Raw genomic sequence first — 18,878 nt, 5'->3', positions numbered from 1 at the left:
TCTATTTCTAAGGCTGCATGTTTAACATCAATTCCAACATTCCATCCTACCATCGGTACTGTCCACCTACACAATCTGTCCAAAAAGAAACTGAACTTTTGATAGAAAATAAAACACAGGCCAATTATCATTATTCAAATCGGTTTTTGGGATACTGTTCAGGGTCATGGTTACTGCCACTTGTACATTTTCAATGGTGTCATATCACTTTCCTTTCATCGGCAAATGAAGTCGGGGGGAAGAGAAAGCAGCCACAGGATGCTAAATCAGGTGAATATGGCAACTGATCCAACACACAAACTTGTTTTTTGTTCAAAAACTGTCTCATAATGTTCGAACGATGAGATGGTGCAATATCGTGAAAAAGTGACCAGCTGTCTGCATCACGATATTCATGAACATGTAACGATTTGAGTTTTATCTCAGATCGTTTGGGCCAGCAGAACGAATTCTTTGTGGATAATGCCCTTGGAATCGTAGAAACAAATCAGCAGTCTTTACTTTTGACTTCTCCAAGCAACTTTTTTTCGGATGTACCTCTTCTGGTGGTCTCCACTCAGCACTCTAAAGCTCTGTTTTGGGCTCATACTCAAAACACCACGTTTTGTCACCAGTAACGATCATTTCAAGGAAGTCTGAGTCCTTACGAGCGGTTTTAATGAGGTCCTTGCAGTGTTCAATTCGATACATTTTTTGGCCGTGGGTCAACTTATGGGGAACAAATCACGAATTCAATTTAGGAAGGCCCAAAACCTCAGTCAAAATGTTGCGCACAGTTGAATTTGAATACTCAATTCATCTTCAATCAATCTCACGGACGATTTCTGGTTTTCTTTGTAAAATCACGCACTTTTTGGATGTTAACTTCTCTCAGTCTAGTTTTAAGATGGCCTGGCTTTTCGTCGTCCTCAAGCGTCTCACGACCACTTTGAAATCGCTTAAACCACTCATAAACTTGAGTTTGGGATAAGCATCTATCACCGTATGGTTTTTGAAGCATTTGATGCATTTCAGTAAAACTTTTACCAAGTTTAACACAAAAGTCAATCGCAGCTCTCAACAAACTTGCAGGGAAGAAATCGCAAATTCAATTTACGAAGGCCCAACCCTCAGTCAAAATGTTGTGCACAGTAGATTTTGGAATCCCCAATTCATCTGTAATCAATCTCATAGACGATTTCGGATTTTCTTTGATGAATTCATGCACTTTTGGATGTTAACTTCGCTCAGTTCAGTTTTTGGACGGCCCGACTTTTCATTGTCCTCAAGTGTCTCACGACCATTCTGAAATTGCTTAAACCACTTGTATACTTGAGTTCGGGATAAGCATTCATCACCGTATGCTTTTTGAAGCATTGAATGCATTTCAGCAAAACGTTTACCAAGTTTAACACAAAAGTCAATCGCAGCTCTCTGTTTGAAACTGATTTTCCGACCATTTGTCAAAACACACTGTCATTCTGCTTCTAATGAAACAAATGTCATAAACAGTTGACACAACACTAATGAAGGTTGCAGCTTTCGACAACAAAAAGATGGCGCCAGTAGTTTTTTTTTTTTTTTTTTGAAAAGTTAAGTTTCTTTTTGGACAGAGGGTGTACTAACATTTGACGTGTTCTCATCACCTAATAGGAACACTTTTGAAACATTTAATACACACACTCTGACTAGTTGCAGTTTCCTTCCACATATCCTTTAATTTTCGTGAAGAATACATTTCACACACACACACACACACACACACACACACACACACACACACACACACACACACACTGCATTACAGAAACTCTCACAAATTCAAATCATCCGACAATGTGGTCTGTGCCATCATTGTTCTATCACATATTGGCACCACACCATGTGCCACCATTGTTCTACTACATATTGGCACACCAACAATATCATATTTAAAAGAAAAAATACAAGGTTTACTTAAAAATACAGTCAATCACACACCCGTTTAAAACAAAAACTACAATAAGTTAACGTGATATTATCAACTAAAATATGAAAAAGTTACTCATCCTTCAGGACAGCTAATAACCACTCTACACACACACACACACCACCTAACAGCTGACCATCTAGTATAAATAAAAAATGAATGGGTTAAAACCTGGTATTTATCATTCAAGTACAATATAAAACTGTAACACACACACAGAAAAGCAACAAAAAACAGTGAAACTTAGGTGACACAGGGGAGTCTAAGTAAGGTACCGTACCAGTCACAGGCCTCGATCATGTTTCCCATCCATAATAAGGATGCATTATACTCCTTGCATTGATGCAGAAATTATGAAAACATCGAAAAGGGTTTGCCAGGCAATCAATGAAGATCGTTGAAAGACAATCGAACAAATTTGAAATTTGTCGTGGAGTTCGAGCCAGCGAATTTTAACAGAAGATTTGCAAATGAAATGTGCGAGTCCACTAAATTTGTGCCTTGTTTGCTCACAGAGAATAAAAATCATGCACATGTTTGCTGCGATTTGAGGAAGCAAACTCTTAATGACCAGAACCTTCTTTTAAAAAGTTGTGCCTGGGAATGAGTCTTGGTGCTAGATCCAAAAACAAGTATCAAGACAATGGAAACATGCAAATTTGCCAAGACCAAAGAATGCATATCAAGTCTGATCAAACATTAACACAATGTTGATTTTGTTTTTGATGTGAATGGAATTGTACAGAGAGAATTTGTTCCTCCTAGGCAGTAAACCAACATTTTTATCCCACCATTTTGAGAAGACTAAGTGACAGTGTGCAACAAAATCAACCAGAAATATGGAATAGCGGATATTAGTTGTTGCACCGCGACAATGCCCTAGCCTACACAGCCTCCAGTTCTCCACCCTCCCTATTTACCTGATCTCTCTCACGTGAGATTTGCTGATGACAGCAGAGTATTGACACTATTCATCCCTCTGGATGACACTCATCTTCTCCATAGAAGCAGTTTTAAATAAAATATGAATGCCTTTTCAAAGAACGTTGTAAAGTTCTTTTACATTGACTAAATCTGAACAATTGTCTCTCTCTCTCTCTCCCCCCTAAAAGTTCGGGACATTCTCATTTTACGTAACCATCAAAAATAATTTTAATAATATTATTTATTAATATATTAATTAATTTCTAGCATGCAGAAACAGTTTTTAATTTTTAAACCGACTGTTGTATCCATTTCGTTGATCTGCTTGTTTCTGCACACTGATGATGTACTGTTATTTTCAGCATGCAATATCTGTACTTTCATTTCATTAAAGTTAATTACTGTTGTTATCATAAAATTTGTTATTTATTATGTGAAGATGTTAATTTAAAGAAACTTACACTGAGTTTTATGTTTGTTCTGTAGAGCAGAGTTTCTGTATTATCTAATCCTCAGTCCATACAGATATTAATCTGTAACATTTTACCTTTTGTGGGTGATGGGGGGAGGGGAATGAAAAACAAGAAGAAGCCAACTTGAGAACTTGTATGCAAAATTCTGCTGCATAAAGCTCTAAAACAAAATTTTATGCTCTACTGCTAAGTTATTACTCTCCAAATTTCTAAATCTGAAAGTATAATTTATTTCATAAAATGTTTTAGAAATAACTATTGTGATTAATCATTGCAGTACTCGGTAAAATATCCAATTTGTTACATTTGAGATACTATGTCTACAAATTTATCCAGTTTTCTACTAGTACTTTTCTGTCATGGCCAAAATGGTGTTGCAGTAACTGTAAGCCAGAGGTTATGTAATTTCATCGGAGAAGTAGCAAGGATCTCTGACCGTGTGATCTTCATTAAGATCAATATAGGAAACCTACAGTTTACGAGTTATATCTATCTATGTTCCACAGACTAGATACCCACAACAGACGAAGAATGAAATCTGGAATCACCTTGAAAGACATCTTCAGACTATTAATGACAATGAATGTTTAGATCTCCTCCAATGAATTCATTGGAGGAGATCTAAACGGATACTTGGCTGCACAAGAGATGGCTTCAAACATGTGCATTGTGAAATGAAGATGGTCCTAACATCCTAGAAGCTGCCAAAGCCCATGACTTTGCAGTCGCAAATACTTTTTCAAAAAGAAAATTCTGCATCTAATTATACATAGCAGTGGAGGCCGAGTCACACAAATTGATTATTGTTTGGTTCCTTGGCATGATCTAAAATGGATAACTGATGTAAAAGTCATCCCATAACCACCCATCTGGTTATTAGTACTAGATACACGGATCCATCTACACCAACATTGTATAAGACCAACCATAAAGAGAAATGGTATAAACTAGTGGAAATTAACAGAATATAAAGCCCAGCTGACGACTTCAACCAAACAGCAAATGACATCTGGAACACATTAGCCGAGCATGTTAAGACCAGTGCTGCAGCCGCACTAGGAATCACAAAACCTGGTCAACATTTCATTGACAAGCATACCTGGTGGTGGAATCCTGAAGTGCAACAAACTACGAAATTGAAAAAAGAAAATCTATAAAACCTGGTCAAAGACAAGAAACTCTGAAGATTACCTCTTCCAAAGCCAAGCACTACCAACAGATATGTTGACTGGACACATCAGAAGGTAAGAAGCTAATATATCGCCTTGCCTTGGCATTTATTTATTTATTCTTATGGCAAAAATAATACAGAACAGCTACAAGTCAATGTCCAGTCTGGAAAGCCAATCCAAGGCCTCATCTATCAACCTTATGGATGTTCTGTAGACCACCACTGTGAAATTGGCGTCTTGGGCAGTCGTTCACAATATGAGTAATCGTCTGAGCCACGGGAGAACAATCACAATAAGGGTGGTCTAACATTCCCCATTTATGTAGTAGGTGGCTACATCTGCTTTGGTTAGTTCTGATCCTGTTGATTGATGACCAAATTTTTGATGCCTCGGCATCAAAAATGAAAATATGATGCAGACACCGAAAGATATATTACATCATCGGCAAAACTACTTTGATAAAATCGGTAATGAAGAGTTTCCACACCCACTGTTGCAAACAGTCACAGCAGTCCTTAAACCTATGGCCCTTATCAGCACTGATGAAGTACACACTGCAGTCCATCAAATGAAACAAGGCCACCAGCCCAGATGATATACCAACTGAAATCCGGAAGCTACTTAGACCACAATGGCTGACAATGCTGTTTAACAAGATCATAAATGAAAATAAAATACCATCAATCAGGCTAAGCAGTATAATAATTTCTATCTGGAAAGGGGGAACATTGGTCACTGTTCAAACTACAAATTAATTTGGCTACTTTGCCATACAATGAAGATTTTCAGATACTCAACACATGCCTTAGAGCCATCATTAAAATTTCACCAAATCAGTGAGAAGTCATTAAAACTTGTGGAACAACAGACACAATGCATATCATTTGGCTCTTAATGGAGAAACATCTAGAAAAGATAAACATACACATGGCATTCTTAGATCTAGAAAAGGCGCTTAACCATATACTACACAATCTCATCTGGAAGGCATTGAGAACACATGTTCCCGAAGTACATAAAAATACTCTATCAAAACATCACCAGCACAGTACATTGCACAGCAGCAAACTCTGATATCTTCCCAATAAAGGAAGGAGTTCACAGGGATCTGCCTTCTTATTCCTGCTCTTCATCCTTTGCATAGTCACTAATAAAGGATATTCAGAAGCCACATCCATGGATGCCATTATATGCTGATGACATAATACTTAGCACTACATCACAAAATGAACTCCAGCATCTTGTGTAGAAATGGAAAACCCACTTATGTGTCTGGAATGAGGACAACACCAAGAAGACAGAATATATGCAAGGAGGTGACCAAACAGATGACATGCTTACAATGGATGGCTTGGAGCTGAACGATTCACCCAGTTCAAATATATAGGGTCCAGCATTAGCTCCAATGGCAATACAACAACAGATGCTGAAGCTCAAGCCAACACTACTTGGATGAAGTGGCAACAAGTCACTGGAGTTCTGTGAACATTCACAGAAAATCACTAGATATCACATGCATTTTATAGGTTCCCTTTCAGGTTAAGAAGATTTCAGCCTAAAAGGAAATTACCTTCAAAAGATATATTTCGATGATTACACCACATATTTTATTATTCAGTTACACAAAATACTGAAATAATAGTTCCCGACAAGTTTCGTGAATCGTTGGATTTACATCTTCAGGGGGTAAATAGTATAACTTAAAGTTTAAACAAGAGAATTAATAAACACAAATCATAACCATCTGGCTATTTAAACCCAAATAACAGAATGCAGATATAAAACGTTATTGACGTTGAACAATACTGGACGATGTCACGTGTTCTTGTTCTCGTTCATACAGTCCGAGCTCAGATTGAGGTAGATTTTTTATTAGAGCTGACCACACTTGATGGAGAATTAAACCTTGATTTTTATTGCATTGGGTTGGATTTTTTAGCATATTAGCAGCTTCTTTAAATTTTCTTATATAACTGTTGTTTTCTGTGTATGACATCGTCGTTTTTTTGCCAGAGTACATCGTGTCCAGTGGAAGTGTTATGGAAAGCAAGACCCGTTTTTTGTTCTCTTTTGTATTGTACGTCTTTTTTTGGTGTTCAGCCATGCGTATTTCTCCAGCACACAAGAAAGATGTAATGAACTAAAATACTTAACACAAATCCTCCAACAGAATGGATATGAAACAAAAACCATCAAGAGAATCCTTAAAATGCCTCCAACTAACAACACAATAAAACAGAATTACAAAAACGCAATCTCGCTTCCCTTCCTTATATCAAAAATGTTACAGATAAGCTAGCCAAATTAATGAACAAACACAACATAAAAGTAGCCTTCCTTCCTATGGAAAAAATCTCAAGATTACTACATCCACCTCATCATCCTCTTAAAAAACCAGGAGTCTACAAAATCCATTGCTCTTGCGGGATTTGCTACGTAGGACAGATGGGAAGATCTGGAGAAATACGCATGGCTGAACAGTTATACTATTTACCCCCTGAAGATGTAAATCCTACGATTTACAAAACTTGTCGGGAACTATTATTTCAGTATTTTGTATAACTGAATAATAAAAAATGTGGTGTAATCACCGAAATATATCTTTTGAACCAATTAGCCACAGAAGTCTACGCCGGAAATTACATTATAATAAATATGCTAATAAGCAACAGTGTCACATTCACTACTGTTTTAGAACAAAAAAACTAATTTTTTATAAACTATTTTAACAAACCACTTTACATAGTAACAAATGCTTGCTGAATTATTTACAGAAAGCTAACTAAAGATAAATGAGGCCCATGCAAAACAAGCTTTTTTTTGTTTTTATGCAATTTGCATCCACGAAAGGTTATACACAGCTATAGTACATTAGAACTGTGAGTGGGATAAGATTTTTTTTTTATTAATTTTACACAGTAATTACTATTTATCAAACCAGATAATTGAATTAAAAAAAGTATGGTATGCTACCAGAAGTTGGATGACATGCAAGTCAAATAAAATTGTATGTTAACTGTACTTTTATTATTTTTTTTATGACTCAGAAATTCAGCTCAAGAGACCAAACATGAAACTTTTTCAAGCCATTCAAGGCTTCTAAATGAGTAGAAAAGTAGTCTCAGAATGGATGATGAAATTCATCTCCTACTTGAAGACAATCACAAACATCCATATCCACAGTGGGATTTGAACCTGCAGCTTAGTTGGAGAGTAGGCAACTCAGCCAACCAGGTTGGCAAACAAAGCATTTAAATCTAATTTCCTTTCTGTTTATTTTCTTTAAGTAAATTCACATCAACATAATGTATGTTTTCCTAACATTCTGGTAAAGAATATCTACTTACATCTGATGAATGTAACGATCCACTTCCACCTGAAGCAACTTCTGTTGGTATTTCACTATATTTCATTATTTCTGGTCAAAGTATCTGCATATATTTTAGGTTTACTGCAATTAAAAGCAGAAATATCTGGTTAAGTATCAATACCAAAAATTATTTAAAAATATGTAAAAAATAATACATGACAAAAATAATCCTGATCATTTCAGAATATTTTGCACATTCTACAGTCACTTTATAATGATTGATCAAATACGAGGGTGGTCTGAAAAGTTCTCAACCTAACAATTAAAAAATTAATTTATAATTTCAAAATTATTTTTATTTTTAAACATAATCTCCTTTAACAATAATACATTTATTCCAGCAGCATTATCCCGTCGCTGTAGTCGTTCTCAGTAACATCTGCAAATTACTCCTCTACAGCTGCAATCATGATTCAAAGAAAAACACTGACCAGTGAGGAAGAGTTTTAGTTTTGGGAAGAGAGAAGTCAGAGGGAGCCAAATCTTGGGAATAGGGTGGATATTCCAACAATTCACAGTGCAGATCCCTTAATTTTCCCATTGCCAAAACACCTTTGTGGACAGGTGCATTGTCCTGATGAAAGATGATTTTTTTTTCTCTGCAAACTGGGTCTTTCCTCACAAATTTTTTCGTCTAGTCTGGTTAAAAGATTAGAATATTTCCAGGTTATTGTTTTATCCTTTTCAAGATAATAAAAACAAAAATGTCTTTAGCATCCAAAAAGACCGATGCCATGACCTTTTCTGTTGATGGAATCGACTTTTTTGCTGATCAACCAACTTTTGTCCACTGTTTTGACAGCTGTTTGGATTCTAGTATGTAATGATAAATCCAAGTCTCATTCATAGTATCAGTCCACAAAATCAGTTTTATTGTTGTTAAAATGCTCCAAGCACTGTTCAATGATTTTCATGCGAGTGTATATTTGATCTTCTGTGGGCAACCGCGGCACCCATCTTGCACAAAGCTTTTTCATTTGCAATTCATGCAAAATATATCCTACACATTCTTTTGAAATGTCTACGGTCTCAGCAATTTCACGCAGTTTGACTAGCTGGTCATCCAATACGTTTGAATAGCTGGTCATCCATCGTACACTTGATCAATGATTTCTCATGTTGTTAGACTTTTTTGGATGTCGTTCACGTGGATCATTTTCAAGGCTGGTACGGCCACATTTAAACTCAGCAGCCCATTTCTTAATTGTCGATATAAAGATGTCAAAATATATCTTTATTTTGATAAACTTTTATGAACTTCGAATGAATTTCTTTTGGCGTTAAACCTTCTTTTACAAAGAATTTTATAACCGTACGTTTATTCATTTCAAGGGATACAGACGACACGTTTGCTTCAGACAGCTGTATCTTACAATTTCACATGGGTGCTTATGACAGCTGTATCTTGCCGATAGTGTTGCCATCTATGGTCAAGGCCGAGAACTTTTAAGAACACCCTCGTAACATGCACAGAGTTAGAGCACACATATAAAAATGATTTAAAATATATTTAATATTTGCTTTCTAGAATTTTAGTTCCATTTTTCCTATTTCATGCTGTTTGAATGATTTTGTCTAAAATCGTTTCCCATTTCAAAATAAACAATTCATCTTATTTGCATTTCTATGAAACTGAACATTTTCATTTAATGTCTCCTCTTTTTGTAAGTTAGATATTCCCTAATCAACCTAAGTCTTAGTTTTCCATGATGCTCCCTACTTCATCCTATTTCTACAGCTCCTCCTGTAGAATTCATCTCTATCCTTTACCAATTGTTTTACTTCCTTTGGGAAGTAAAACAGTTGGTAAAGGATAGAGATGAATTCTAAAGGAGGAACTGTTCCAACATTTCTGCTAAAAATATCTGATTACCACCTTTTATCACCCCGATTAGGATTTTTTTATCTCAAAATTCATTATTTAGTAATACTGGTACTTTCAGTATTACTAATTGATACTTCATTCTTCATACCTCTGTTCTGAAATTTCTCAAAAACAGTTACATTCTGTAGCTGCAATATGCACCTACTGAGCATCAGGAAAGATCAAACTACTGTGGTATTACGCAGATAAATTTAATCACATTTTAATAATTTTTCATTACAGATTTCAAAAAATCGTGTATCTTAAAGCAAAATGGATGGAATTCTTAAAGTCCATGCACTCTGGGCCCTGCTGTTAATATTTATTAGAATTAGTTACTAGAATATTTTAACATTCAATATATAGATTTTTGACTGTCATTATATGTATTAAAATGATCATACTGGTGTTTTGATGCAAATTATTTTTTTTTTAATAATTCTTTAGTTTAAACAGAGTTTTCAGAAAAACTAAAATACTTTTTTAAAAACATTTGACTAACAAGAAAGAAATGATCTTAAACAACCATTTTTTCAAAAAAGTGTACTTTTCAGTAGCATTCTGTATAGTGATATTACAGCAACTGATGTTAAAACTGTACAAACAAAATAGAACCTACAGCTTGTAAACTAAACGTTTTTTATGTTACAAATGGAAAAAAATTCCTTAGCTTTGTAACATTTAATATCTGAACAATCAGACTTGAACTTTAAATGAAATGTGAGATAACTACAAATTTCAGTAAAAATTCTAAATTTTTTTAAAATATCCAGTCAGTGTGCAGCTGTTATATGCATACAACAATGGACAGATAGAACATAACAAGTCCTTATCAATTTTGCAAAATGCACTTAAAAAATCAATCAAAAATTAAAAACAATTTACCCATTGTATTGCACTCAAACAGTAGAAAGACTTGTGGACTAGAAGTGGTAGATGTGAACATTCTCCTTTAGATATCCCAAAAAAGAATGCATAACCCATTCTGGTTTAATAAATATTAAACCAGAATGCCAAAGAAAACTGTCTAGGAGTGAACCAAAAGTAGGTAAGGGGTGGTGCCAACACTTCTAAGAGGGAAGGCCACATAAATTTCATCACTGAGGTAACACCACCATTCTACTTGGCCTACAAGTCTAAACTACATTTGCACTTGAGATGATGGATGGATCTTTAATTTTCTTAGATTGCAGCTAATGTTCGAATACTAAGAGCTCAGTTCTTCCAACCACTTCTTCCTCCTGTATATCAGTAATTTTCTCTAATTACAAATCCAGTCTATGAAAGTAAAGTATTATGTCTGCCTTCTTCTCAAACCATGCACTACACAAATCAACAAAATCTCCAAAATTATGTTGAATTTTTTCTTGACAATTATTCATAAGACTATTACACTTTTTTATAAAATCTTTATCAAGTAGCTTTATTTTTATCCTCCTACATGTTTCACCAATCTGTTTCTATTGGCATCCTCAGGGAATACAAATCAGTGAGCACAAAATGAAGGTTACAGACTAGGTTATAACCGATGGTTCTAAATCATACAAAAATTGGTATTGTGCGTGACAATGCGCATGTCTCGTTAACATGATTTATTCGTGATGACTCATGATGTAATTGTTATGAAAGTTCATTTCTTTGATATTTAATGATCTGATAAAAGTTTTCCAAATTTCTGGTAAAATTAGACCTTGATTCTTGTTTAGGTTTTCAGTTTTACGGACGACTGTAGCTGCTTCTTTAAAGGTTCTTGAATGGTAGTTATCTTCTATGTATGGCATAAGGCTCTTCCCACTCAATGTGATGGTTAGTAGAGGCAAGGTGGCATGAAAGGCCTGAAATGTCTCTGAGCTAGAGCTTTTTCCGCCTGGGGCAGTCTGAGTTTGCCGCCCCCTCTCGATACACCAAAAATACTACAAAAAGTCAAAACGACGTATGGGGAAATAAATTAAAACATTGTTTATTTTTGAAGTAAAACTTTAATTTCAACATTCTAAAATATTATTTTTCTTGCTTTTCTGTTAGCAAAATATGACATTGGCAAAGTATTTCATAGTAATGTAGATAATTCTTAATCAATTTTATTTAGAAAAACTCCTCTCACAACTAGCAATACTTACAGCAATTGTGAGGAAAATTTGCAGTAGTATTACAATATTTGGAAATGAGTTCGAGAGTGTATTTTAGAATTAACTGCAAAAGTTCAAAAAGGTTCAAAGTGCTACCCTCTGGTCATGTGCAATATTTGAATACAGTATTTTATCATATTTTTTTTTTCTTTAGTGCTGTCTGTACAATATATATTGTTACATATGAAACCAAATGTAAAACCAGATGGAAAAAAAATTAAAGGATTTGTTCTTTCTCTTTGGCTACTTGGTAACAAATCTTTAGTGCATAAAAACACTAAAAGTGGCTCAAAATTTGGCAGACATTTAAAAAAATAAATAAAATAATAATACATTGTATGCATGTTTCTGTGTAATAGAGTCAGTCCTTGATTTATGACAACTCACACAACTGCCATCCCATTAATATGCCACTGCACACAAAAGTAGTATTGACACAGTGAATATCACTTGCAGGTGTGCACTGATATGCATTCAGTCACTGGGTCAGATAATGATGTTACTGCTGCCTTCAGTAGCATTTAAGAAATACTGCACTTTGGCTCAAGTTACTGCTGCTACTACCAAGGAGCAATGAAACCCTCAGAGAATTTTGGAATACAATATCTTGCATTGTACAAAGAATGCAGATGCAGCATGGTGTAAGGCAAGAGCAAGGTATGATGGTGTTTGGTAGATGCAGCTGAAAATATATGTTCATACATTCACAGGATTTGAAAACAGCCAGAACCAAAACAAAGCAATGAGAAAGATAGTTCTACTAGCCAAAGAGGCTGATGTTAGAAGATGACAATGAAGATACAGAGTAGCTGACGGAAATTGTGGAAGAAATCTCTCAAATGATCTTACAGAGCTAGAAGCAAGAAAGTTACAGAAGACATGAGAAAAAAAGAACAAGATAAAGCCCCCCCCCAAAAAAAAAGTTTACAGTGAAAATAATTGCGTTGCCTTATTAACCAGAGATATTTGCCTCTATTAATAAATAGATAGCATAAATCCCAATAGAGGAGCAGAACAGTATACTCCTTCAGAATGTTTTGCATTTTCTAGAAGAATGTCAAGGCACAATATGATAGCTTTTAAGGTAGAGTGCTACATAATATTATTAAAATCATTAATATAGTTAAATCATGGTCTAATTAACATTGCTGAATGTATGTAAAACTACTAGGAGTACACTATTTTTTGCTAATAAGCATATTTATAATTGCATTAACTGTAAAAGTTATACAAAATTTGGGCTGTGAGTTACAATATCTGATTTTTCATTTAATTTATAACGAATTATATATTAATTTTCTCATTCAAGCTTCAATTTTAAAAGTCTAAAAGGAATCTCTTTCTCTCATTGAAGTAAGAGTATAGTAGTTAGCACTGAAGAAGAAAGAATACTGTAAATAAAGTACTTGAAACTACAATTTCAAGTTTAGTTTAGCTGAACCTTGCAACTAAATCTTAAGGTAGTGGCCTGTTTCTAAATAACTTGTTCCATACAAATCCATTTATCTCCATAGAAACCATGACGAAAGCTAAAATTGCAAGAGATCGATATCTCCGCAGATGGGCCAAAGCACTTTAAATCGACAGCAGATGATCTAGTAGTATTATTTACGAAAATAGCTATTAGGTCATTCATCTTAAGTTTATTATTCTCACTTATTACAATTACTTTTCTGTTTATAGTTGCTCAATCCATCAACATGATTTGTGTAGCCTTTCCTTAATTATTCAAAAATAGAGTAAAATATCTTAAATACGCTTGCTAAGTTTAATTTTAAAATTTCCGTCACATAGTTTTAAAAGAGTACCATTTACTATCGAAAACATACAAACTAATTATGTGACTCACCTTCAAAAGACACTAATCCGATGATATTCAATATAATAAACACACCCAATTTCTGCATCTAACAAAATCATTTCCATAACTGATTCACTTCAGAATATGCATACTACCTCACTAATCTCGAAGTAAGTGCTATACGAATATGTGGCTTGCTTCTAGATGAGGGAAAAAAACGCACTACTACTTGTCTGTTAGTCTACTAAAGACAAATGACCGGAGAGCATCCCTTTTCAGACGGCATTATGCTCACTAGCGGTTCTTATCCTCTGTGGGGCAGAGCAAAATTGCGCGCGCTCTGCGTCTCGCCGCAACAACAGAAGGGACTAAGGAAAAAGGTTTGTTACCGGCTGACGCATGTACACGTATTGATGCCGGGTGAGGTGAAGGTCATACGCACATATCAAGATGAACGACCACGTGGTGAGAAATGCACAGACGTCATCAACGCGGATATCGCGTTTCTAAAAGCAATAATAATAAGAAAAAAAAATCACTAGAGCGAAATCTTTGACAACTATTAAAGCGAGCATAACTATAATAACAAATCCTACTGTTTGGCGCGTTTTTTTTTTTTTTTAAACTTGATACCTACCAGAACTCCGTACATAATTTAACCAATATTGGCGCAAAAGTATTTGATGATGAATTGCTACACGACAAGCTAATATTTAAGTTGCTATGAATGGTTAAGAAATCAATGGAGTAGACTGGTAAATGTTAGGTATCAAAGAGTTGGGTAAGGGGGAGCAATATCAATTAGAAGTAAAGATGCATTGGAGTTCAAAAGTTATGTTAACAACATCAAAGAAGTGCAAGATGTGTGCGGATGATGTGAAGCTAGGGAGGACTATTACATATAGTGCGGCTGTTCGGGATGACCTGAATATGTAGGAAACATGGCAAACGAATGGGGATGCGAGTAGTTTAACATCACTAAGTGAAAAATTTTGAACTTTGGGATCCACAGGTGGGAGGCCGCATACTCTGTGCAACTACACCGGAGGAAGTGGAGAAGAAACAGAATCGTAGGATAATGGCTGATAGAAATTTGAAATTCAAGAGAATGGGGGTAAGGACAGTTCATGTTAAGATAAAGTGGTTCCACTGTTATAAGACCTTCGACATCAGACCACATCTGGTCTACTGATCTGGTGATGAAATTTTGAACAGGGTGCTGGGGCGGTTGACAAAGACAATTTAAGTGACTGGAATGTTAGTCACGAGGTATAATAGTAAAACTAGAGGAAGGGATAAAGACTAGGCATCATCGTTGAAGTAGTGAATAGGTTTTCTTAAAGTGGAGAATTATAAGAAACTATTATTACAATAGTTGCTATTGTAATAATTTGTAAAACTTTTCCTTGAAGTCTTTGCCCCCGGGATAATTGTAATAGTAACGTGAAACGTACAAAAATTAAGCTGGTGTGGAACAAGAGAGAAATCGACGAAATACTAAGCTATCATTATACAATGGTGTTCACAAAATTTAATATATGAATCTGGGAGTTATGTTCGAAATAAAAATGGCTGAAGACCACTGAATATGAAACTTCTCAAAAAATTGTCGGTGATTGAATAGATGGCATGAACAGCAGAACCATAGTAAAAATAAAGATATTAAAAATGAGCTTGATAGTTCTGTAATATAACATTCACAAATGTAAAGCAAACTTAATCAATGACCTAAGGTGGTATATGTTCAATTAAAGGGAACGGAAGATGAGTAAAATTTTCCCAATCCTTGTTAGGGTCCGCGTGTTTTGGTACATATGTCAATTATGTTAATTACTGGCCTCATCCCACGCATGAAAAGCTGGGACGTATAGTACGTTAAGAATTCGATAACAAACCATGAATTCTGAATTACGGACGAAGCAACTAAAATTATGATGTCGGTATATTATATCTATTAATTGCATTGTGTTCTAGCCAGTTGCCTGTTTTGGGAATAAAAAACTTGAGTTTTATTCCACCACCGTGTGAAGCCGAATAGCATCAATCGGCCAGCAAACAAGAACTCTTTCTGTGTGTAGGCCGGTTTGGGGAGAAAGGGTTATTAACGCGATGATTATGGTATCTGGTCTATTATAGGTCAGGTCTCTGATCTGAAGAGGCAGTGGCGCACCCAGAGGGGGGGGGCAAGGGGCCCGGGCTTCCCCCAAAGAAAAGGAAAAACACTAGAAAAATTTCCAAAAATCTTTTCCTAATTAAAATTCATTTTTTTAAATTTATGTTGTGTGCTACTTATGAATTAGCAATCACTGCAGATGCTCAGTTATAGGTCGTATGCGATGTGTGGTGTGTATTCGCAAAACGTCTACTCAACTCGCCCCCCCCCCAAAGTTAAATCCTGAGCGCTCGGCCCCCTCCAAGATTAAATCCTGAGTGCGCCACTGTGAAGAGGCATCTATAAGCTCAGTTGCTTCAATCAACCGAAGGGGACACTGCCATCATCAGTCGCAATACAAGAGGTGCTTAAGGATTTTCTAACTAATCGGTGAGTTATGGAATATGGAAACTGAAGGTCTCTCCTCCCGAAAACTGATCCAGTGAATGAATACATAGCACCAGGTTCCTAGCTCACTGAGGGGTTAGCCGGTCTCATAGGTAAGCATAAGGATTTTTCCTCTCGAAACTAGTAATGAAAGGGTAATTGTGTTAAATCATCATAGTATCTGGTACGCCCCCTTGAAGGACACGCACATTAAAAAATGACAATAACATTACCAAAAGGGGGGGTTATTAGTTCAACAATAATTGCAGAATGTTTTTAATCACAACGAAACTGTATTCATATTAAGAATAGTTTCATGCAAATAACATCCCTTCTTTCTATATATGAGACTGCTTAACTCGTCTTCAGATGGAGATGCCCTTAATAGGTTTCTCGAGCCCTAGGCGGAATCTAATTCATGTCTTTCCAACCAACAGGCAAATATGCCTAGGAAAATTCAGATGACTGGTATCCATAAAAGATATAAATAAATCATTACCTTGGATTATATATATATATATAATCGTTCCTCAACAAAATTCCAGTTCATTTTAACGTGAGTAAAAGTTCTAGATTTGTTCAAAATCTGCTATAATTTTATTCGTGTAAGCCATTCGCTTCAATAAAACTCAGCATTCTTAAATAAACAAACATTTTTTTTATTGAAATAAATAGTTATTTCTTTACCTAGTTCGTCAGAAACCATGTTATCCAATGCTCCCGGCCTTCGTATTTCATTGTATGGCTACAAGCAATTACAATCACTCTAATATCGTGTCGGTGTTCAGCAGGGTTCTTTCTCACATCCCACTCAAAGAATATGATTTTGATACACCTTAGCAACCTACCTCCCGTTCTTCTTGGTAATTGTAACTTGCACTCAATACTTACACTCTCGCAGCAGCAGTTCTCCGAACTCGTTATTCCAATCATCTAATTCGCAGCCATTGCCAAAACTTTTACACCTCCCTTTCTGAGACGCTCCACTACATCCTTACACAAACACTCTCAATACTCACTTATCGCCCAGAAGTGAATCTACATACAGCACAGTATTGTTGGATGGTAATTCTCCACAACATCCCATCTTTCAATCTCCACTGATTTCATCACCACATTCATTTTCTGTCACTGTCACTCCCCCCCCCCCCTCAACACTTTTTCCAAAAGTGCAATTCTACCAAGCACACTTCGATATTTTCCTTCAGTCTTCTGAATACATTACAGCCATCGCTCCTACGAAAGTTTAAACTCGTAGCACATTTAGTACTATGAGTAGGCACATCCAGAAATCTTCTTCTAGAGGCCAACCTTCTGCCTCTTCTTTCCCGCCACATTTCTGTGGACGATGTGCAGCCTGTAGGTAACACTTTCTTGCTCTTTGCCAAGATTATAAACCAATTCGCTACTTTTCAGGGTGTGGTCATACTTCGAATCTCATTCACTACGGAAAATTGATTTGCCTGAACATCCTCTTCCTCTCCCAGTTTTCATCTAGCGTGCTAATAACTTTAATATATCTACCTTCACTGGCCGATATATACATGACTCAGCACATTTCCTTTCTCAGAAAATTGCATCATTCAAGGGCTTTTTGAGAGAGCACGTCTGTTCTGCTTCCCCTTACCTTAAGCTACAACTGGACACTATCCAAGAAATCATATTTCTTGGATAGTGTCCAGTTATTATGAAGGCTTCAACCCAAAGAAGCTCCAACGCATAACACAGACAACCCTGTTCCTAATAATTCAGCCCATGTACAATGCACATAGTTTCTAGATATCGCTGGAACCAAATGCAATGACCCTGACAATGTATAACTTGATGCCTACTTTCTTTCCTACCAATTCTCTCCTCCCAAGTACTTTGTTATTACCTTCTCTCATATTTGGAGGGGTGCTTAAGGGTCAAAGCTGTATAACTGAGAGGAGACCGCCACATAGCCTTTAAAGGAATGCGAAGAACCGACCAGGGCTTCTGACCTAATGTCCAATCCTCACCTTCTCGTGGTGCACCCTGTTAGGTATCTACTTTGATACTGAACGAACGAGGATGGGCTGGCAATTTGGGATTTAGCCGACCAAATTGTATTCTTATTGGTTAAACCAAAATAAAAAATGATGGTACAACATGACAAAATTTCATGCCGGCTGGGGCGTCGCCCAGTTAAACAAGGCCCCCGTTGTTTTCACCAGGGAACCGGGGCGAACAGCGAAAAGTCAGCTACTGGAACAAATCTGAAAACAAACCCCAACTCAACATCACCAGAGTTAAAGATCGGTACTATCAATGTAAGAAGCCTGAATGGCAAAGAAATGATAGCTGAGGAATTAGATAAGTACCAGATCGACATAATAGGGGTGACTGAAACAAAAAAGACAAAAACTGGTGAGATCTTTCTGAGCAATAAATACAAAATGTTATATTCAGGCAATGACAATCAAGGAAAAGAAGGAGTAGCCATAGTATTCAACACAAAATACGAGGCTAATCTTCTTGAATGGCAGTCAGTCTCAAGTAGAGTAATGTGGGCAAATATGAGAATGGGGAACTGGACAATGAGACTTATTTGTGCCTATGGTCCCAGAGAAGGTTCTACTAAGGTAGAAGTGGATGAATTTTTTGACACTTTAGAAAAAGCAACTGACACAATGAAAA

The 18,878-nt window shown here is 36.0% G+C and overlaps 1 protein-coding gene across 2 annotated transcripts in view; it reads right to left on the bottom strand.

Annotated features, from left to right (window-relative positions):
* Positions 1–18,878, bottom strand: part of RalGPS (Ral GEF with PH domain and SH3 binding motif) — a 181,229-nt gene that overhangs the window by 94,077 nt on the left and 68,274 nt on the right. Inside the window, exons 1-2 of one of the 2 annotated variants that reach the window (XM_090415067.1) lie at positions 13,730–14,048; positions 7,865–7,968 (exon numbers count right to left, since the gene is read on the bottom strand). In XM_090415067.1, coding sequence (XP_090271193.1) covers positions 7,865–7,930 — 66 coding nt within the window. In that variant the 5' untranslated portion in view covers positions 7,931–7,968; positions 13,730–14,048. Of the gene's footprint in view, positions 1–7,864; positions 7,969–13,729; positions 14,049–18,878 lie in introns of those variants that run through there. The other variant, XM_090415068.1, reaches the window with a different exon arrangement.

The sequence above is a fragment of the Typopeltis vanoorti genome, chromosome 26 (assembly GCF_054136105.1).
Source record: "Typopeltis vanoorti isolate ZY-2024b chromosome 26, IOZ_Tvanoo_1.0, whole genome shotgun sequence".
Lineage (NCBI taxonomy): Eukaryota > Metazoa > Arthropoda > Arachnida > Uropygi > Thelyphonidae > Typopeltis > Typopeltis vanoorti.
The sequence above is the reverse complement of the archived record's forward strand: the minus strand, read 5'-3'. Positions and strand labels throughout refer to the sequence as shown.